The 23,896-nt window shown below is 37.2% G+C and overlaps 1 protein-coding gene across 6 annotated transcripts in view; it reads right to left on the bottom strand.

The window, feature by feature from the left end:
- Window positions 1–682: 682 nt before the first annotated feature.
- The window catches only part of FBXL4 (F-box and leucine rich repeat protein 4), a 62,870-nt gene continuing 39,656 nt past the window's right edge, over window positions 683–23,896 (bottom strand). For all 6 annotated transcript variants that reach the window (XM_021545011.2, XM_021545020.2, XM_077782288.1 and 3 more), the window contains 3 exons: window positions 18,884–18,955; window positions 17,856–18,168; window positions 683–10,212 (listed from right to left, as the gene is read on the bottom strand). In XM_021545011.2, the coding sequence (XP_021400686.1) occupies window positions 10,049–10,212; window positions 17,856–18,168; window positions 18,884–18,955 (549 nt within the window). In that variant the 3' untranslated portion in view covers window positions 683–10,048. The remainder of the gene's footprint in view (window positions 10,213–17,855; window positions 18,169–18,883; window positions 18,956–23,896) is intronic.

Below are 23,896 nucleotides of genomic sequence, written 5' to 3'. Positions count from 1 at the left end.
AAAAGGAGGACAAACTCCTAGCAAATCAGTTTCTCATTTTCAATTCAACATATGGGTTGATCTTGACAAGTAGGGTCCACCTGATCACCTGTCCCCTTCTGGTGCCCATATTTAAAGCTGCAGAGCCTTTAACATTTTTGCTAAATTCAGAGTTTATCATGTTACTTAAGTTCCACATTTAAAACCAACTGTACCAGTACGTACATAATTAAAGGGATTAAGAAATACCTTATGGTAACATAATTTGCACTAGACTAGGAAATTATTCTTGAAAGAAAGTCAACAATTATATTTTTCTTGGAGGTCTCTCTTGGTACATTGTAATCTCCATATTCTGCTTTATATCCCATCTGTCTACATACATCTGTTGTCTCTTGCTCTGTACCACAAACTGTTTCAGGCAGTGAGGCATCTATTTTTGTGTAACACACCTAGTTCCATGTGCTTTCATAGGACTAGAGGAAGCTAACCATTAAACAATATAATAATAATAATGATGCTGCTGCTGCTGCTGATGCTAGGTTACCAATTCATATCAAAAAACCATCCAGGGTGTCTTATTTCAAAATATAGATAAAATATATTTTTATATACAAAAACATAACCAAACTGTTCTTTGGAATGCATCATATTGTGTTGTATTTCATTGTTTTTTAAAAGGAATGCACAAAAGGTCAATGAATGTAGACAAATAATTTATTTTTTATTTATTCATTATTTTATGTACACTCGGCATTTTGCAACACAGTCAAAGGGAAACAAATTAAGTGCAAAGCAAGATAAATATTATAGGTTGAATATATTTTAATACTTTTCTATCATCTCTGAATTAGCAGACACTGACAACTCAGGGAGAACATTAATTTCAATTTCTTTATACCGGCAGTAATGGAGTAAACTGCACAACACAGTATTATGATATTTTAAATGATCCAACACAGCAGAAGAAAACAGGCTTAGTTTCTGAAATAGAAATCATTGGTTAACTTTTAAAGATAAGAAGATTTTATCTTTGAATTAACAATATAAGGCATTAGATGATTTCTCCAAAATAAATGAAATCATGAATACAGGGCTAACATCTGTTTTGTGTGTATGTGTGCATTCAAGTCAACCCATAATTTATACCCCAAAAGCATCAGTCAAATTAGGAGGAGCCAAGGATCCATGCCAGAGCTGTGTGTGCAAACGCAGACACTTTTGGGTTTACACACAGAAAGAAAGAAGATACAGCAGCCACATCTGAAAAGAAGAAACACACTAATAACATCATCTTCCACTTACTCTTGGTCAAGCAGAACACATACCAGAGGAAAAACTCATTTTGAAATGTAATCAAGTACTTGCCTAAGTATAAAAGAAAAACATGAGTCTCAGAGAGGAATATTAAAATAAATATAGATGTTAAGAAAAACACCGCTAGTATACTAAGAGGAAGACAAAACTAAAAGTGGCACAGCTAATTACTGAATAGGAACACAGAAAACAGATTTGGGATCTAAGACTGCACATACAGAAAGAGCTCTTGGAATACTGACTATATTGACGACTGCAAAGGAGTAGATGCTAGCTTCATGGGCCAATGCAGCTTAAGATCAGGAAAACAGTCCTGAAAAACACATCCAAGAACTGCTGCCCCTCCCTCCAGCTTAGATTTGCTAACCACTGCCTTCACCATACTTTAAATACGCTCTTACTAGCCTTTCTAATCTAAAACTTCCAGTGTTTGTTTGGAAGGAAGAATCTTTTTTTTTGGGAATTTACTGAAGCCAGTTAGGACCTGAACGTTCTCATATGTTCACAGTAGCATTTTATACTTTAGGGCTTCAGCCACCATCATGAGGTGCAAATAAACAACCTCACTTTGGACATATTTGTGGCACAGTACTGAGATGAGCTACGTACAAATTAAGAAGCTTTGGATCACAATCAAGAGTGGCTATCCTCATTTATGATAATTTGAATTAAAGCATTTGCATGACCAACATGCTCCCACCTGCTGCTTGTTATTCTTTTAATTGAAGCTAAATGCCCCCTTCCTTCTGCTTGCTTTAATAGCCAAATTGAGAGGGTAAAAAAAACCCCAAACAACCAAAAGGACAACTACTAGAAAACAAGCAGTTTTCTGGTTTTAACCAAGATATTTTGTAGGGAGCAATAAGATCCAGTTCATCTAACATGAGCAAAGCAAGTGGTGGCCTTCGGTGGAAGCAAGTCAAGCCAGGGGAGAGATAATAGAGAGCACCAAGGTGTAAGCAACCTCTTACTCTGAATCCACCCATGCTAGCTTCCAACAGAAATTTTACTGGGTCTACAAAGACCTCTGCTTTTCCAAAGGTCAATTCAAGACCTCAATTGAAGACTAATCTGATCTGAATTACCCTGCGGAAGAACCTATCTACTCAGTGACAGACCCTAGGAGAATAGTGTCCTAACTTTACTATCTACTCTAGATATTTAAAATTCAATGATATAAATATCCTCCAGCTACAGAAAATGTGCTTAGAGGCAATTATCCCTTTTGTCCTTCTCAACTTGTTATTACAAAAAGGCATAACTTGCTCCTGATGCTCTCAGGCATAGCATGCACAGCACAGGTATTTACAGATAGAGTCTGGACCTATTCCCTCTATTGCTGCTCTTCCACCTTTACAGAAATTAGTTTCTTTAAAAAGTAATGCAACAGGAGTTTCTTGTTACATTACTCAAACTCCTATTGCAGCAGAAAATGGAGCGTACTATTAAATCATAAATACAATGCAAGTATTTTGTTGCTGGTTATGTGATGAGAGGCAGGGAGAGAGACCTATTATGCTTAAATGAATCCAGGTGCTGGATTTAGGTATTTCAATGTGGAAGTCTGGAGATGCCCTTCCTTCTCATCTGCACATATGAATAAATGGGAGCAGGAAATTTCCCCAGGCAATTCACACACCTCATTCCAGAGCTAGGCCAATCTCCACAACCTTCAACTCCACCATCTGCCTGGCAAGGACATGAATGCAAAATGCCACAAGATGCTGAAGAGCTGCTGTGGCTTTATGTTCATTAAAATCCAGAAAGATTACCATCACACAGATTTCACCATGACAGCTGAAGGGCACCTGTAATTGTCTGCATGCCAAAGTTAAATCAGAAAATGCAAGGTTTGCCTGTGAACATATAAATTCCTGGTTATTTTAATTTATTTTAATAACTATTCCAAAATAATTTCTAGCATAGGCTAGCCATTAGTTTCTAAATTCTAACCAAGCCAGCTATTTTCTCTGTTCCTTTCAGAATAGTGGGTATGTGCAAAAATCTGTGGCAATGCCCTAAAGAAAAATCTAGAGACCAAGGTCTGATAAAAGGGAACCCATCTCTGATGGTGAGCAGAGACAACAACGCCCGACAATGGTAAAATAGTAAATATACAAAAGATGGGGCACTCACCGCAATTATACATGGTACCTCTCTAAAACACTCAGGCATCTGTTTTGTAAACTTGGTCCTCTTCTTCGCCTGAATTCAAACACTTGTGTTTGACACTATGAACATGTAGGTAACTGCTATACTCAGTTTCCAACAGGGTAAGCAGGAATAACTGTCACCTAAAAACCACAGCAATCCCAATTCAGTGTAAGGTCTATGTAAACAAATACTAAAGATATACAAATGAAACCATTACTAGTGTATTATAGACAACTCAGTCTCTTCCCAGAAACTATTACCAGTGCCCAAGAATAGGGCTACTTTTCTTAGTCCTTGGTGCAACTTTCAGGCTTTGGAATGACAATCACACTCCCATAACTGTTTTATGTGTTTTGTATGTTACAGATCTGCATGTTGAAAACATTACCAAAATTTTATTCCAGTTAAGTTGCATCCAGATTTTCCTGCTAACTTAAATGAAGATATATGTTATTTCTCCTAAAATAACTAAACAAGGAAATGTACAAGGTTCTTGTGTCTGTTAGCAACATGTCAAGTTCCTATGACAGGTATTCTTTCTTTTCCCCTCTCCCCACCTTCTTCAGCAATCAGTACAATGAAGTAAAGAAACCAACCACACGTGTATCTTGGATCATGGAACAAAGGACAGATGAGGCTGGAAAGGGACCTCTGGAAGCCACCTAGTCCAGCCTCCACCAGCACAAGTAGGGCCAGCCAGTCACTGCCCAGGATGATGAGTATCTCCAAGGATGGAGACTCCACAAGCTCTCTAGGCAACCTGTGCCATAAAATATGTCATCTTGTGTGTTTCAGCACACATCTCTTCTTGTCCTGTTCATGGGCATTGCTGAGAGGAATCTGGCTCCCTCTTCTTCATTCTTTCCTTCCATCAGGTATTCTGATACATTGATCAGATTTCCCTTGAACCTTCCCTAGAGACTTTACCATTTTTACCCCCAAACTGCAGTTTGTCCTCAGAAACGGACCAGTTGCAAAAAACTGGAGCAAGTAAGTCTTACATGCACCTGTGTGTACATGCATAAAATAGTTTCATTAAGTAACAAAAAACATGATTTCACAGTGGTAGGCAAAGAAAAAATATTTTTATGTAGTTAATAAAATGAAACACATATTTTGACTTACTGCACAAACATGTACATGAAAGGTCAATATTAAGAGCATCCAAAAGGTAAATCTTGATTTAGAAGTATAAGCATGTGATACTATGTGGAAAACTATGTTTCTGGGAAAGTAACAGCTCATCTAGAGCAAGGCACTTACTTTCCTCACATCTATAAATAGCTCTGGCTACCCTTCCATGAGTTTCCAGATAAATCTGGGTAAGTACCCTTTTTTATTTTCTCAATTTTCGTGACATTTGCATTTCTTCAGAATCTAAGGAATAGATTACTCAAATAGTTGAGGGTATTTTTATTCTTTTATTTTTAGAAAAGTTGAACAAAACATGCAACAGAAAAACGTCATTCCTCACAATGGATGCCCTTCAGCTAAGGACCTCCGTCCTAACTGTGCCATTTACATCCTTAAATGAAAACAAGACAAGGAGAAACCAGAGCTATGTAACTCAAACAAAAGTATTTAGTCCATTAGCTGAAAAGGAAAATCTCACCATTGCCTCCTACTCGGAGGCTGAGTCTTCTTAATGAGACTCTTCCTGCTGATGCCCTTCTCTGAAGCTCATGAGAATCTGTAACATGCAACACTCATTTCTCAGCCCTTCCAAATGCCAGTTACCACAACTTATCCTGTGCTGGTAAAATTTATTAAAGAGCACCTTCTTGCATTTCATTATCAAGTCAGATATCTAAAAATCACAGAAATCATAATCTCAGTGAAGGACTAAAGCCTTCATTTGGGAAAAAAATATTGACTGTATTTGACACAGCATGTGCAGATGCATTAAACCAGGGATTTCTAGTCTAGTAATTTCAAAAGCTACAACTTACAGAATCACTGTTAAAGAGCAATAATGGACATGTAAATCATATATATAAAGTCACTCCCATAGTCTTCATAATAAAATGCTACATTTTATTTAGTTTTTGTAAATTTAGCAGTCCTGCTGATGTGACATAGGAAATATACCCCATAAGATGCAAAAAGTATACACAGTAAGAACCAGGACTCAGCACACAATTTTTGCAAATGCACAGTGGGTGACATTTCTGATGACAGAGCAGTTAAACTACTCAGTCTTAATTATAGCAATATGAAATATTATCAAAATAGTGGCAATAAATTAATTATGTTTGTCTGTTCAATTCACACATTTATGGAACTATACATACAGCCAGTTAGGTACATGAGATTTTGGAACAGGGAAAGAAGATGCATTTCCAAAAAAAAATCCAAAGCCAAAAGCCAAACTAACAAAATAAAACTATTATATACCACAGGTATTAGCAAGGAGCAAAAGCAGATCCTGGCATTAAGAAAATTCCTCCTCATAATTTTTTTTTTTTTTGCTTCTCTCTGGATGGAATTTGGAGGGTTTGAAGGTTTAAGGATGGATGCTGTTCCAGTCTTGTTTTTCAAGACAGGTAGTACAGCACTGGATGGAATTAATCTCAGTTTAGTATCTAACCTGAGCTAAATCACAGCTTACACAGTCTCCAGAGAGGCTCTCTAGAACATGATTCATTCTACTTTCCTGAAATGTCTGCCTTAGGAGATTAATAACTCTCCAGAGGTGCCCAGATTCCTCCCTTGAAGTAGATGCCTAACTTTCAGAGAACTAACATTCAGTGACATGAATTCTACTTACTGTCTACTATGATTACTGGACATCTTGTATCTGAAAAATTTAGCATAAGAGCTCTACGGAAATACAAAGGTTTTGGTAGGTTTTGTTGTTGTTTGTGTTTTTTTTTTTTTGTCTGAAACTTGGACCTCCAAGTACATGGAGGATCATAAGGTCCCATGCAAAACTGTTCTATATAAGTCATGCTCACTAATGGAGCATGAATTAATTAGGTGTACAACTTAAAGAACAGAAACCCCATCCATTTTATAGAGCTATGTAGCCAGACAGCTCAAAATTATGAATACAAGTAAGTCCACTACTGAATTAAAGCCTTGAAGAGTTAAGATGCTTTAAATGGTAAAGTTATCATACTAGTTTTTAAAATTACCCAAGAAATTACATCTTTACCTACAGGCCATCCCACATCAGTTTCATACAGAGGGTATGGAAGATCCCCTTTAGTTTAAAAACAGGAGCAGTTCAGAATAAACCCCTTTTTTGGATATGATAGCCATGGTTTTTTTTAACATTTGGTGTCAAAGCACATCTACAAAGCTTCAGAAAGAGAGATAAACAAACAACAGAACTAAAAAAAAAAAAAAGAATATTACTTAACAGCAGAATTTAAATAACACAACTGAGGGACAGTCCAGTGATGGAGATGAGACCCAATTCAAGAGTAATTAAATTCCTCCAGTGGAGGAATTGACAAAATTCATTTTGGATTAAATGAAACTAGAAGTTTCCCTCTATATGACTGCTTTTCAAGGAGACAGCCCACAGTAGTTATCGGACTTTGTATTCATTCTTCATACCCTGTAACACCTTTCACGAGCAGACAAACCAAAAGGCACTTTGGCAAAGCAACACTGAAAATTCAGCACATCTGCCCAGGCTTTTCCTGATGCATGAGTGGAGATTAACTCAGTCTCCAGGTAGAGTAGAGCAATAGTTGAAAGCAGACCTGCTATGAAATACCTTTTGCTATTACACTCACTTTACAAAAGTAATTCCTACATTAAAAACTTTGAGATTTATACATATATATTTATGTATGTACACACATCCAAAAGAATTCATATAGACACACGACCATATGTGTGTGTGTATATATAATTTATGCATACATATATATAAATAAATAGACACAAGTATAAGATAGCAGATCTAAAGAAACAGTGACCTGTTCTTGCTTCTCTGTGACATACGAGGAAGATCTAAAAGCAGGTTGTTTTGTTTATTCTACAAGTATTACAAATGTCAAGTCTGGTCTAACTTTGTTTTGCTGGAAGACTTCTTGCACTTATAAGGCCATAGCTAAGAGCTTCTTACTCTCTGACTGAAGGTTGAAGTCTACAACTACAGATGAAAGTCATTTCCAATCACTTCTTTGCTCTTTGAATTAATTTTATGTTGATAATAGCCAAGTTTTAAACAATCCAAATAAAAAGTCAACTTCAATTTATTTTCCAAGTGACAATAGAGAATCCCTGGAAAAAAAAATTTTCAAACAGATGATGCAACATAAGAAAGAAAAGATCGTCCAGTATGAACAAAATTTCAATTTAAACTTCCTTTATGCTACCTAAAAGGCAACCAGTATTTAAAATATGAAACTCTTTACATGTACATGATTAGAAAAACACTTATTTGATTCATTGATGAGAAAAACTCTATTATAAGTTTACCAGTTTGAAGGCACAATGGCTATTACTTCATCCACATCCCATTCTATTTACAGTGAAAAACAAAACGGATCTCTATAGAAAAAAAAGGAGATAAACACAGAACAACCCCTGAGAAGTGAAATTTTACAACAAATACATTTGTTTTGAACTCTGTTCTTTGTAAACTCCCATTATCTGTACCTGTGTTCTCATGTAACTAGAATAATATTGTTTAATAATTACAACGAAAAATATAGACAAAAAAATGTTAAAAGTTCACAGAAAAACAAATGAACCCAAACATGATTGAGAGAAATGAGGTCTCACAGAGAATCATACCAAAGCTGACTCTTTCAGTATGGAAAAAAAGGTAAATAAATTTAAAGTTCTCTGACAATGCCCAGATTTCTAAAGAAGAAAAGAAAATGGAATGGCATAAACTAGTTGGAAATCCCATAGAGCCATCTGTTTGGAGGAGAAAAAAAATCAAAAAGCCAACTGTGCATGCCCTTCTTTGGATCTGGAATTCCCCAGAGATTCAGCAAAATTTAAAAATCTGAAGAACTAGGTCTTTCAATAAAATTGGATAAATGTTCTGTAGCTGTTTCATGGTATGATTTATAAAGTATTGGCACCAGCACAAAGAGTTCAAAGCAGTCATTCAGGAGTCACAGAGATTGTCAGATTTTTAACAATTTGCAGCAGTCCTCTAGTAGCAGTTGGTTATTTACTGCATGAACTGAAGTGTTCTTTGTCACTGATCTTCAGCACAATACTGTACTTCTCTCAGACTAAGTATTTTTCTTCTTATTCCAGTAGGTAATAAGTGCCATCAATACAAGAATAACAGAATCAGTATCAAAAGACAGCCTACATTTTATGGTCCATATGCATCAACAATGGCTAAAAAGGTAAAATTCTAAACCAAAGCTGTACAGAGCAACATACTCTAGCAGTGGTATTCAAGGAAAAAAAAAAAAAGATAAAAGCTTCATCCAAGAAAGTGCAAAAGGAAGAAACTTCCAGAAATTGTCCATCAACACAGTTTTCCTTCTCCAGACATCAGGCAGTCTTAAAGAGAGAGTGCAATAGTACTTTGAGCTACTCTCCTCTTGGAAAAACAAAACAAAAACCTAAATAAAATAAAATCCAGTACTAAAGTCTGGTGATAAAATCATCAAATCGTATTGCCCTTGTTTCAAACCCATTATATTTTCATTGCTGTTTTACTGAACAAAGATGCTTGTTTTTACACCTGACAGTAGATTTGATGCCAGTGAAAGGACAGGTGCTAACACATTATCCAAGTTCTACTTTTCATGGTACTCTGCACAATAACCAGACGTTTCACAAATCAGGTTTTGACCATGACAGAAATTTGAAAAAGAAAACTACCCGAGAGTTTTCTACACATTACCAGTTATGACATTAAGTACTTGGCTTAAACTTTGTGTCTCAATAGCAAGAAGCAGATGTCAATTTTATCTTTCATTTCTTCTCTAAGTTTGAGTGGTCCAAGTTCTTGCATTTATCTGTTGTGTTGCTTAAGCTGGACTGTAAAACATCACTGCATCTATTTCAGGTGAAGGAAGTGAGAAAACTGTATCAGATACAATTCATTGCCAAAACTTGAAGACAAAGTGCCTTTTCTATCTGTTCTTATACACACTTAAACTGGTTTTCAAGTAACCAGTTGTAGGCCAGATGATAAAATCTTATGCTTCAGGCCAAACTAGAATGCTACAATATCAGTGTATGTATATACAAATACATATGTATACATTTATATGTACACACACAAACACAAGAAAAGGAAGCACCCATATTTTCCTTACTGATAAATATTGAACTTCTGCTTTCACCTGGATATTAACATAGTGTATTGTGTATAACACCCCATGAAGGGACATTTAAGAAGACATTCATTTGCTTCTCATTAAAGCCAGACATCTGGCAAGTATTTAAAAACATGCAGTGCCACCAATTAACAGAGTAAAATAATTCTTACCTACAATATCAACTTTAAGAAACAATACATTTAAATGTATTTTACACATTTGTATCGATAATTAATAGTTTCAACTATTTTATAGCAGATTTATATTCTCCTTAAAAAAGAAAATCAGCACGAATTTACAGGAAAACAACTCTGTCAAACAAGTTCCACAGCAGCATATGTAGGGAGTCACTGGGTGAAACTCTTTTTTATGAACACATTAGGAAAGCTGGCATTCAGTTCTAGCACAACTCTATTATCAATCTGTGAACAGAAGGACACATCGAGTAAAGAAAGATCTTTACAAGACTCTAGCAATTTTCTTAAAGATGCAGGGCTCACCATCCTCGTTCCTGTTCAAAAACAAAACAGAATTGTAAAGTTACCAAGAATAGTGCAGGGCTTTAAGTTGTTAATACCGTGTCAAAAAATGCTACTACAACACAACTTTTATCTAGATTATTTAAATGGGTTTTCAAATTAAAATCTTCTCAGAGAGCACACAGAATTTTTACCTTTAGAAAGCCTAGTATATTTTCTTAACTACTTAAGTCACTGTCATTTCCTATTGGGGAGCAACTTTATAACTTCAAGGGGAATCTCTTACTACAGAAGCCAGGTACCCAGAGCCACAAGACCTCTCAGGGACCAGACACTGGGCTTAGGCAGCAGCATGGAATGCTACAGTCATGCTCTCCTGTTGAGCACACAGACCATCAGCACAGCAGACAAGTGATCGGGGGCTACTCCAATTCCAAAAGCATCAGCAAGGCTCCCAGGGCTCCAGAACAAGTGTGGGTATTACACACATGCAGGAGCAGTTATTCAAGAAACTGCTGACCATACATAAATATATGTATCAAACACTAGTTAAACCCTGCTAAAAGCAAGACCACAGTGACTGAACTCCCAAGTGTCACACAGGGTCATAACAAGCATAGGATTCAATCAGAAACCAAATAAATTGATGTTTATAAGCACAAATCCTCACATCCATTACGTATGATGGATGTCCAGAGGAGGACATTCATGCCTTACAGGAAAGACTGCCAGCCTGGCAGGTTACCGTAGGCAAGTGAACTGAGACAGGGGTCTAGAGTGGGCTAAACTGCTCATCAAGCTTTCCCTCTAAAGAGTTTATCCATCCAACACTACTGCAGAAAACTGCTGGCAGACACTTCAACTCACATAGCTCCATCTTCAGCTAACTAGCACCCCAAAAAGCCATCTAGTTCAGGATCTTGTCTAGGGACAGGGCCAATTATGCTCCCTACACTCCTTACCTCCCCTGCAAAAAAAGAAGCAGATTTTTTTAAAGGAGCTTTTCACTGGTGAATCTTCTCAACTGCCAAAAATTATAATTTTAGGGTTTCTAAAGCTATCTTTCATGAATGCTACTACTTTTCTGAATTTCTTCATACTTACAGCCCCTTCACAGTTTAACTACATTATGTCAAGAAAAAAAAGAGAAAAACCAAAAATCTCCAGCCTATTAGTTGCAATAATTAAGGTGCAATGAAAGAAGCAGTGAGATCATTCCCAATTCACTATTTCTAAATCACTTGTACTCCCATGCACATCTCCTCTGTTCCCTCAAGGGCATCTGTTTTCCAGACTCCCTTGCATCTCAAAATGACCCCTGTTGAGTTGTTTCTGCACTAATTTAGTACTTTTGAAACTGGATAACCAGAACAATACAGTGCACTGAGCACACAGTCAGTAATTTTATAGTAAGTCTTATGCTGTTTTTTCCATTTCATGTCTAAATAACACTAATCTTCTCTATTCCCATTAGAATGATGCCGGACAATGAGCTGATGTTTTCCAAAAATTGTCCACAGAATCTCTTTCCTACAAAACAGAAGCTAACATAAATCCAGTCCCCTATATATTTAGGTGATGTTATTTTGCCTCATGTGACTACTTTGCATTTGATTCAATGTTTTCCTCCTGCTTTATCACCTGTTTAGTAAGTATCACAAGATCATTCTGCCATTTTTCAGTGTTAAATTCTTCAGAATAAGATTTTTCTACCCTTAAGACCTGTGTGTTACCCTCTGGCATTATTTACCCCTCTGCCTGGACTACTTATAAGCAGATCAGAACAGACCTTTGGTAACCACATTAGTGACATCACTGTGAAAAGAGATGATACATTCTTGTCCTCTGCTGTCTCTGAAACACTCATAATCCAGGAAAAGACAGTTAAATTTCAAAAGCAGAACAACTAAAGCTTTTGAAAACCCAATCTTCTATGGATTAGAGTAGTGCTCACATTCACCAAGAACTTGAAGGAATTCTAAAAGACTGGAGAGACAAAGCTAATGCTACCTTTGCTGGGATGCAGCCCTTCTTCAAAATAGGGTGATGTCCTCTGTATGTCCACTGACTGACCTTCTCATGGCTGCCACTGGTCTACACAGAGCAAAAGATGATCTTACTGTTTTATAGCTCCTAATCCCAGCCCTTTATAGAAGGTTGTGTCATATTTGTAACCCTGCATTACTCTAGCAATGAAGCTGATTTAAGAGACAGATCACATAGCAGAAACAAGATTTCCAGAACCCTGTATTTGAGCTCATTTAGAATCACTGCATAAATACCATTTAGTCCTAACAATTTATTATTGTTCAATGTATTGATTTGTTCAAACACTTTTTGTATTGGCATTCCAATTTAAGGCAGCTTTCCAAGCTAATCTCCTGGAAAGAATGGCTCTGATGTAGCAGCCTGCTTGATCCCCTTCACCACGAACACAAATGGGCACACAACAGTTCTCCTGCAACAGCCTTGTATTGGGATGAGCCTTCACACCCGGACTATCTACGAGCTCAGGCACTCCTGTAAACTTGTAAGACAGCTGAAACACAGTATCATTCACCTCTACCCAGTGCTTCCTTAATACCTCAAACTGCCTTTCCCTGGTTTTGTTTCATTTTCTAGAATTCATCTTCTTATTTCCGTTCTCTGAATGGGATTCAATTTCAGAAATACTCCAAATGGTTTCATTAGTCTCCAGTACTCTTCTGCATAAGCAAGGAGGTATCTGAATGTGGTCTCCAATTATCCTATGTCAGGCTCTTAGATTAGTTGCTTTGAGACATTATTGAACATCACCAAGGAGTGTCTTTGATATCATGCCCCAAAATTTTATATCCTCTACAGAGACTAAGCTTGCTATCACTGTGATTTTAACTCCCTTACCATTATATAATCACCATCATCAGAACTGTCTGGTGGTTCATGCAATAGTCCCTAAAGCTTCACGTAGAAATTCTGTAACATGCTTTATTTATTCACTTCATTTGACCACACACTTTACCACAGTATCACTGTTCTACCATAAGGATCTGCTCTATCATTCCAAATGCAACTCTAGGAACAACACATTATGCTACTTATATTTTTTTCCACCAAGCCTTAAAATTGCTACTACATCAGCACCTTCATCTAAACCCAGCCTCATTTATGCATCACAGCTTTTATGCTTCAAGATCCAAACGTGTGTTTCTACAAAAATTCTAGATTTAGATGCCTAGCCACAGATTTTTTGTGTAGGATGTTCTTCATTCCTTCCTACCTGAACTTTGATAGTTCTCCTATCATTTCATCCAAGACTTTTAATAGATTTGCAACTAAGTAGGTCATCCTACATTGCATGCCTTATTGCACCTGGGTTTTTTCCCTCCTCAGACTTAAAATTTTATGTTAGGAAATACCTTTTTCTAAAAGCAATCCAGTTGGGGTTTGGTTATTCACACCACAGGATAAATGCACATCATCTGTAGTCTTTTATTTATACAATGTGCAGCTGGTTATGTATGTATCCTAAAAGCCCATTCAAAAGCATTTCAGTATTTTAATGCAGCACATTTTCCTTTGCTTTTGAAAGACTGACAATGTAGCCTGCTAGTTAATTACTTATATAGAGCATTTTTCTTCTTGAGTCTGGAGGCTTTTGGATCTTTATTATTTACTACTTCTCCTCCATAGACTAATCAGCCATTTTTCAGAATACATACATAACCAAAACATTAAAATCTGCTGTTTAATTCTGTTGTTCAGTTAATTCTCTGGTATCAGCTTTGTAACAGGCAGCTCTGAGTAATGATCTCTTTCCTCAAACAATTATGCTTATTAGCTGTAAATAATTTAATTGATATCCATCATATATCCAAGTCTTCAAATTCTATAGCTGTTTAGGACACCTGTGCAGGACAGCTATAAAAACTGCAGAACCCAAATTTCTAGGGCAAGAGACACTACTACACACCAAATAATATTTCAGAGTACCAACTCTTGAAAATAACTAGCACTCTTCCCTCAAATATTCTTACTTTTCTTTCCTTTCTTGCCCTAGACTAGCCAAACGACTTTTATTCATTATATTTTATTCAGTCTATTGCACAAAATTCAAATTCAAAATTTTAATGTGCTACAATCACATTTTCATGTTTGAATTGACTAACTACGTGTTGATGGTCTCTAGATAAAGCTGAAAACTTTGACAGCTGGCAAGGGGGCAGTTGGGTTTTCTGTTGCTCAGGAAGGTGTGGGAGGTGTTGGAATGTAGATAGGAATATATGAATTTTGTGGTAACGAGGGTGTCTACTTTTCATTACTCCTTTTGTGCAGGACAGAGGCAGTTGGAACTTTTGCGGAGCTAGGTTAATACGATTTACTCTTCCCCCTTTGCAGCAGCTGAGAACCCCACAAGAAGAGAACTAAGCAGCTGATGTGATGTGTAAGAAAAGCTTTTGACACTGTTAATTCAGGTTGCCATCTGACTTGTCACATTGCTCAATGCTGATCACAGTTTGAAGACTAATTTTTTAACTACTGGTCTAGAGGTGTCCACTTAACTTTTGATAGCACTGGCAGATGTACTGCGTCACTACAGAACTGTCAGATGATCATAGCTGGATCCTTCTGACAGAGGGTAGAAACATGCCATGTCACTCAGCAGAAAACATGTGGGCTGAGAAGGAAATGATACTTATAAGCAGGCAGTTCAGGATGCAGTGGGCAAAAGAAAGCTCGGAACTAGAAGTTCACAAGAAGCACATCCTCATGCATTCAGTGACACACACCATGCTTCTTCTTCCAAACTTGTGATACAGCAGATATGGACCAGTCCATGATTTTTGTTTTTTTAACAGAAATGTACTTTCTATGTTTTACATAGCACAAACACAGCCTGACATCCAACAATGCTTGCATGGGCCAATAAGTATGCAGAGTCCTTGAAAAACAGCAATTTTAATCTTCTACGGAGTCCTCTGACTCTGTAACAAGGAAATTGCCAAACAATTATGGTAAAGGACAGATAGGTAGCAAGCCTCAGGACCTATCACCTTCAAATAGCATCCAGGCTATATATTATGTGCATTTTTCATCCCTTACAGTTCAACAAGATTTCTTTCAGAGGCTTAGACTTCTCCACCCCTGAAGGTATTGTGATGATAAATAACCTATAGCTGAAACAAGAAGTTTTCTCTGACAAGTTTATAAGTTCTAACAACTGCAGGGAGACACCAGTATAGTATCTTCAGCACTGGTGATTGCAGTGAAGGAAAGACATTCTGACCCTTATTTGGATAAGTGCTTATATGCAGGGAAAAAACTCACTTTTATACAGCTTTGTTGAAGCAAAAGAAGTCTGTTACAGCACACAGTGTTAACCCAGCAGCAATACCTCTACACCCTTCACAATGCACATGCAAGACAGACATTTCTTAACTTGGGAGATGACAAAGGATATAATGAGAGCACCTCTCATTCGTTCACATCACAGAGAAGACCCACTGTTCAAGGTTACTCTTGCAAAGCTGAGCTCTGACCTCTTACAGCTTCAGACCTGTTGTCACACTTCTACTGAAGGACAAAAACATACTACACATTCATGCAGCTTAAAGTAACAGGATGGCCTTGTATCACATGCCCAAAGTAAGAGCACGTTCAGAGATTTATGACTTCCTTGGTACTCCTGCACAGTGAGCGATTCGCTCTTTAGTTCCAACAACAGAGACTTCTGCACTTATACAGGAACACCTGGCAACTCTACCTCCAGATGACACGATGTAGTTCTACTTGACAGCTCTTTCTTGTAACCACAGACTGTAGTGGTTACTACATTCAGAAAAAAAGATTAACACAGTCTTCTTGCTATTGCCAAAAAAGCATGGCAAGTGTTTTGTTTTGTTTTTTTGTTTTGTTTTTGTTTTTGTTTTTTTTCAGATTTTTAGTTTTCCAGATTTTTCAACTGGATATCCCCTAGAGGGGATTTATCTGAATGCAACATGCAATTTCATAGCAAAAGTTAGACTAAAAATCCATCTGACTCAGCAATATTGGTAAGCACCCAGGAAACAGAACAAACTCCTTTTCCACTTTCACATTATTAAAAAAAATCATTAGGATGTCCAGCTAAATTAAAATCTGATTTCAAACACTAAAGAAATGTGTCAGCAAGCCTTCACCGCTGTCAGAAAGGCAACAGAAATAACAGACTATCCATAAGTTTAGCACAGCCAAACTATTCTTTGGGAAGCCTCTGGTGCAGTAACAAGGTCTGACCCCTTTGTGAATAGACTCAAGGCCATTGTAACAGAAACACACGGAAGTGGGTGGTCAGGGGCAGAAGTGTTTATTAGCGACTCAATTCCCTACACCATTTGGAAACTTTTCATGTCTGAACAGGGCAGTGTGACTCTGGTAATTTAGCTGCAGAGCAGATTCTCTTAGAGATACTCAAAACACAGTACCCCTGAGGGGCATAAACATAACTACAACTTGAACTAGGTGGAGTTTTTTTCTGTTCATATGTCTTTCCTGTGTTGGTCAGAAGGCAGCTGTCTCAGTCAGAAGTAAAACTATTCACCATTATAGAAGAGTGTTCTGGAATGCCAATCTGAAGCCATATGGTAAATACTTTGAAAACATAAATACTGATAAGAATAAATCCTTAAACTTGCTTGGAAAATTATCCACCTTGATGGCTCTCAGTTCTTTGCAGTATCCCTCTCAACCTAAATGTAGTATTTTCATTACAATTATTAAACATTAGAAGTACACAGAGCAACTACTTTATTGCCTTTCATTTAAATCTTCCTTTTTCAGCTATCCTGTGAAACTAAGTTGGTAAAACCATGAAGAATTTTCTCCCACACTGATGTCACAAACAGCCCTGCTGTCCTACATTATTATAAAAAGAAAACCTCATATGACACCATAAAAGAATAAATTCAGCATCACACAAAACTACACTTCTCAAAGTCCTTACTCAAGAGTTCAAAGTATATTTACTTTAGATCTCTAAAAATATTTTCAACTATGGAAACTGCAGAGGATTAGAAATTCCAGATTTGCTATGCTTTTTGACCCTCATCATTTCCTTCCCACCTTACTAGAAAGTCTATTTAGGTTTTGCTGTTAATTACCCTTTAATCTTTAATAACTCAAATTCACTTACCGATAAAAGTGATGAACAAGTTCAGTATTGCACAGTACATAATACGTACTATACAATATATAACAAATATTTATTGCACAAAAGCAAAATCTGTTTATTGATCACAGACTCGTGCTATAAATCTATTTTGTCACACTTCACAGAGATAAAAACACAAACAAAAGCAGCTAGAACAAAAAAAATTGGATCTTCTGATAATCAGAAGAGAAAGGTTTCAGTTAAAAAAGCTGATGGTCATGAAAATAAACGTTGGTGGAAAAAATCTTGCTTAAATTCCAGTTTAAGCAATTCATACTCAGCAGCCAAATTACACAGCTAGGATAAATCCATGGGCTTCTGAGACAGAAATCATGCAGCGAGTAAAAGTCCCTCTTTTTTTTTTTTTTATGTGCTAATCCATAATTTTAATAAATAATTATTTAACAAATATGTATAGAAGACAATTTTGTCTTAAGGACTACTTTTTTAACTGAAAGGCTTTTGAGACACTGCAAAACAAGCACCAGTATACCCCGATTATCTTACCCAATATATCCAGCTGCCGTAAGTGCGTGCAGTTGGCAGCGAGCTCCTCGATGTCTGTGTCACACACAGACCTGTTGGCCGTAAGAAAGAGCTTCTGCAAATTCGGGAGCTTGCGCGCAAGGTTTGTAAAGCAGCCTGTACTGCTCTGCAGTGTAGGACACCAACCAAGATCAAGTTCTTCCAAAAGCTGGCAGCCTGAAGCCAATTCCGCAATCCCGCTTTCAGTTATGTTTTTGCATCTCCACAAATCCAGACTGCGAAGCTTTTTGCATTTTGCTCCCATCATGCTTGCTATGAGGTCATAGTCTTCAATCTGCAAGGAAAGCAGACACTCCGTCATGTACAGCATTGTTCGAGACATACAGAGCTATTTCAAGGTTTGCTTCCTAACACACATAACACATCTGTCTCAAGCATTTGTAATTTCTAAAGAGCTACAAAAATTGTTCATTGCATGGTACAGTGAAATCTACTTTTATAAAAGACAAAAATAAAATAAATTCCCTATAAACACCAGACTTGGCTCTTTTTAAATTCACTTAATACTGAGGGTCAAACTGCAGGAAAAGTTATTTCTCTGAAGAAACTTTTTTTTTTGCACAGTTGTTTTCCCCTTAAAAGATAATTACAACAGCTTTTATGACCACAGGAAGTGGAGCTATTGAAGAATGATTGAAGACTGTACTTATTTCCATTTTAAGTTCATCAGTTGCTATATCTCCTTATGAAAGTCTTATTAATTACTTATTAAGTGATTACGCATATAGAGAATGCCCAGAAACTTAGAAAAAGGCTGAAGAACACTGAGAAAGCCTACAAGCCATTTTAGGCCTACTAAACTAGTACATAACCCTTAAATATATGACCTGCATTCATCTTGGACCTTTTAAAAGAGTAGAGTCTTGTATCAACCTTGCATTTAACACACCTTTGTGAAACAAACCCAGATTGGTTCCAAAGCAAGTGCACACACACACACACACACACACACAATCCCCCCACACATCCTGAACTGTCCAAGCACTCACCATGACACAGCTGCCCAGGCTGAGGTGCTGCAGTTCCGAGCAGAAGTTCAAAATACTGAGCAGAGCTGTTTGCTGCCATGGGGGAACACATCAGAAGGAAATATGGAAAGTGAAACAAAGAGAAGAGGTCAATTAGACATTAAAGGCTGTCACCACATTTCCTGAAATACAGCTCAAAATTCTTTTACAGGTGCCTCAAATGCCACTTAATGAGTCTCTGGGTACTTTACCCATTGATTGGCCTAAAGAAATGGTAATCGTTAAAACCTTTATGCAAGTCACTTTGGTTGGGGTTGTGTGCTGCCCTGAAGATACCCACACACCACTGACCTATCTGCTCATTTCCCATAGGAGAGCTGGTGAAGAAGTGCAGCAAGATCAAATAACAGGCAAGGCCAGCCTCAAATACAGAGAGCTGGCCACACACCAGGAGAAGAGGGCAGGCTCTGACATTCGCTGATCAGCTGCAGCCTGATGGAACTGCCAATAGAGCTGCACAGCATCAGGGCTGGGCTGGGGACTTCAATGTCAAAGGCGACTCCACGCTGACACGGATGCTGACAGCCACTGAGTGCTTGTCACTACTATCACACAGACTGAAACAGATATAATGGGTATTTTACACTCCTGTTCCTGCCATTTAGCATTGCCATTCTTTGCAGAAAGTACTGCACATTGCTCAGCCTGAAACTGACTGCAACATCAGATGCACCTTACAGAAGTGCACAGCTAGTCTGTTCCACAACAAAGGAAACTTTACCGATTTTTACCTGTGATTCTAAGATACAGAAAAGATCCTTCTGCACTGTCTGTATATAAACTTTGTTTTGCATTTTGAAACACACACAGTGTGAAAAAAAGAATATAATCTGGGATTCACATCACAAATACCTGTGCATCATATTTAAAACGTCATTTCATTAGGGCTTCGTGATCTATATGACCTTTAAAACAGGACTAAGCTTCACAACATGTTAACAACAAAAATATGTGCATTTCTACAGGACATACAACAGTTTGTAATAGAAAAAAACCCAAGCAATATACAAGTAATAAAGTACTCTACTGCTATTAAGTGTAATTACTGCAAGAACACTAGTCAACAGTGTTTGTATGCTGGGGTAGTATAACTTATAGTTTCTTTAAATATAAATTTACTTGTTTTCAGAAAGTTTATAGCTAAATGCTTTACTTAGTTTTCTCTCTTACATTACAATAGAACTTGGCAGAAATATGATCCTTTGCCATATCACCAAGAAGGAACATCTGATTCCTGGAAAGACTGACAGACACAGAACATAGCATGGGGAATTCACAAAGACCATTTCAGGCATTTAATTTAGGTGTCTCTAAGGAGCAATTATAAATATCCAACACTTGACATGCTGAATCTTGATTCAGCTTGGCCTTCTAAGATTTGATTTCCCAAAGGCAGCCTAAAAGTAGATGCTAAGAGTAAGCCTCCCCTCCCTACAAAGTCACTGTACCTTCCTTGCTTGACTTTTATTCACTTTTTAAAGGAAAAGGTAGCTAGGGAATGAAACACAAGCATTAAAAAATCATTATTCAAGAGGTTATTAAGAATATTTTAAGGTTGGTAAATGTGTAAATATCCAATTCATTTAAAATTGAGTGCTTAATAAGCAAATGGTTCATTTGGATTATGAAAGAGAAATAAACAAATAACTCAGAATCAGACACAGTCATTCCTATTCAACTCAGTGAAAGCTGTGAGCTTCAGAACCTACTCAGATGCACAAATTAAAAGCAAAATCCCCGAACCTCTGTCTGCAAACCTTAAATATTGGAGCTAAACCAGTCTCTAACAGCACATGGAGCTCCAAACAAGGTTTCTGCAGGTATTCAGATGTCTCCACAGGAAAGCTGAATATATTGCTGCATTCTACCAAGTCTTTCAGTAATGGTTTCCAGATTGGAATTTGAACACTGGCCTGAAAGTGGGGTGAAAGAGAGAGGAAGACTAGTATTCATAGCTATCTTGATAGATAACTGAGCTCCATGTGTTGACTTCAACAGGAATGTCATAGAACTCTCAGAGTACCTTTTTAGTCCCTCTCTTTTTTAAGACAGTCCTTCCTGTACTGCCATGCACTGAGTCTACATTTTCAAGGTCTTTTCACAATCTATCACTTCAGACCATTATTTAAAAAAACAAAAACAACTTAAAAAAAAAAAGCACTAGAAACCTGAGTAATAGAAGGGAGCTTGGTAGAACACCATGTCATACCATCACAAATCATGCCAAGTCAAGTCCAAGAGTAAACAACCACATAGTCAACATTCATTTTGCTGGCTATATTAATTCCTCTTCTGGGGCACACACATGCCCACACACAGCAAACCAGATTTCTTTCAGACGCAGTGTCTGTTCTTCTGTAACTGAGGTGGGCTTTGCATATGTCATGTAAGAAGAAAAAACCCTTTGTGCATGCCTAGCTGTGTCTCAGTCAGTTGAGAATCCAGGTGGCAAAAGACATGAAAATAGCAGGAGAGAATGGCAGCTCACAGAATCCATATGCACTACATATAGGAGGATGATCATTGTAATAACCTGTCTGTGTCAAGCCATCTGTCAGAACAACATGAGCGACAACACTCCTACTTCAGCGAAGGAGAACAGCAAGGCAATCACCCGATCCTGGAGCTGTAACAGGCCAACTTTCCAATGTTAGAGCACTTTGCAAGAGGAGCTAAGAGGAGCTTTAACCTGGAGTCTAACTTCACTTTCTTGGCCAAGCAAAGACATTAAAATCAAAGACTATCCATCTAACAACATTCTTCAGTCTTGAAGCCAAGACATGTATAGTTTGGAGATTTTCTGAGTTTTCCCTGAACCAAAGGCAAAACTTAGCTTTGTACTTGCTCCCTTTTAAAGTGATTGAGAGAAGAGTGATGATTATAAAAACCAACAAACTTTAAAAATGGAAACAAACTTTAGGTAACATTTACTTTTGTTTAGTGGAATCATGGCTTCAGTGGTCTAAATTTTTTTTGCCATCCAAGCAAAACAAAACCTACCAAAATAATCTATTTTTATAAGATGCCAGAGACAACAGGAAAAGTTTGAAGCGGGAGAATAAAATGGTCTGCCCTGCCCTCCCTTCCTAGGAAAGAGGTTTTTAGTTGAGGAAAACAGAGTGAAGAAGTTGTTTTCAGAGAGAAGACTGTGAAGTCAAACTGATCAGAAGGATATGACAATGCTGCTAAAAACAACCTTACAGAGCAGATTTCAGAAATATTTTAAGGCATAGTAGTCATAAACCTCAGAAAAAGGGAAGATGGCCTGAAGATTCTCTGAAATCTTTATATACAGGTAGAACAAAAGTCTGTCAGAAAGAACCTCAATAGAGCTGATCCTGGCTTGAACAAGAGATTAGATTACCACTTGAAATCCTACTTTACTCCACAGAAGACAGGGACAGGTCTGTCCAAACATCGAAGTCCTCCACTCTGTAATACACACATAGATACAAACAATAATACCTACAGGAAGACAGTTATGTGCTGTGTATAATAACAAGCAGGTGGTATTGGACTAAATTGTATTCTACCTGTCTTTGTAAAGGCCTTGGCCATCACACAAGTTTTGACTTTGATGTTGTAAAAGTACTGCTGGTTTGAACAGACAACCCACCAGCAGAAAAACCAGGCACTGGTGCCACAGCAATTCACTTGGCAAGACTGAATCTTGCTTGGCTTTTTCCAGTAATTTTTACATTCATGATCCAGCAGAAAGTACAAATAATTTCTGATGTTAGCATGATAAAGAAAGCATCCAACAGATAGCCTGAGCTCAATGTCTGTTCAAACAGAAGAGCCTTCTGTCAGTGTCAGATGTGACTCACCTGTGAAAGATGCACTTAGAAGATTTAACTATTTACTCATTGCAGTCAAGTAGCCAGAGGTTGAAAAAATATAAAAAGGGTTAAAAAAATAAAAATGATGCACTATAATATGGCTATCACATAACAGCTGCACTACCATACAAGGCATGAAAATAGGTGCACCACAGTGTGACTCTGGAAGATTAAAGGAAGCACTTAAAAAAACAACAAAGTTTTGCTTTGGGTTTGGGAAGAAACAGTCTGCAGCTTTTCATTAACTTTCTACAGATAAATATTATAAGATACTTTTAAATTTGCAACTGTTTTACTGGAGACAAACAACAGGTTGTTTTTTCCCCCTCTCAGAAGAACTGTGTCTGACATATATTGGGAATTCTTCCAGTCCCTCAATAAAAAAAGAGCCTAAGTATTTTAAAATACTTTTATTCTTCTGCAATTGTTTCTTCAAAATTTTCAGTGACATTAATGCTAAGACAAAGGAATCTAAAAATTACCTTAAGATAATTAAAATACTGCCTCCTCTCTTCCCTTGCTCGCTATGTTTTTAATCAGTTACTAATTCTCCAGTTAACCTTTTTATTGAAGAAAAAATTAAATTATGTAGGATTTAATTTTGTTTGTATTTCAACATTAAAAATTCAAGTTACTAGTAGAAAATATTTCCTTCAATAGCCATCCCCACAACCCTGCCTTAGTGAGGAGGGGTAAATGTATTAAAGAGGAGGTAATTCTGCAGGGTGCTCCAAGTACTCGGTCTTCCTAAAACTTATCAAAGTCAATAACTTTTGTATGAATTCCTTAAGATTCTTGGAACGTGAGATACTGAAAAAAAGAAGAACTGGAGAACTGCAGATGAAGGCCAAGCCAATGAAATCGATGTCTCTCTCAAGTGCACCAATCACATCCATAATTCTCAGGAGTTGATTCATTAGCAGAAAAATCATAATATTCTTAGAACAGCACAGAAAGGTTCCTCTGTTCGTAATCTGGGCAGAACCTTTTGTTCCCAAAAGGTTTAAATTTACAGTAAGGGATGTCAAAACTGGCCATCTCACCCAGAGAAACACACAGCTGTGGGAAGAGATCAGCCCAAAACATCTCTAATTTCATCATGCACACCATGAGTGCAACTTATTGTTGTTAAATT

This window comes from Lonchura striata, chromosome 3, assembly GCF_046129695.1.
Source record: "Lonchura striata isolate bLonStr1 chromosome 3, bLonStr1.mat, whole genome shotgun sequence".
NCBI classification, from domain to species: domain Eukaryota; kingdom Metazoa; phylum Chordata; class Aves; order Passeriformes; family Estrildidae; genus Lonchura; species Lonchura striata.
This window is presented reverse-complemented; position numbering and strand designations above follow the sequence as displayed.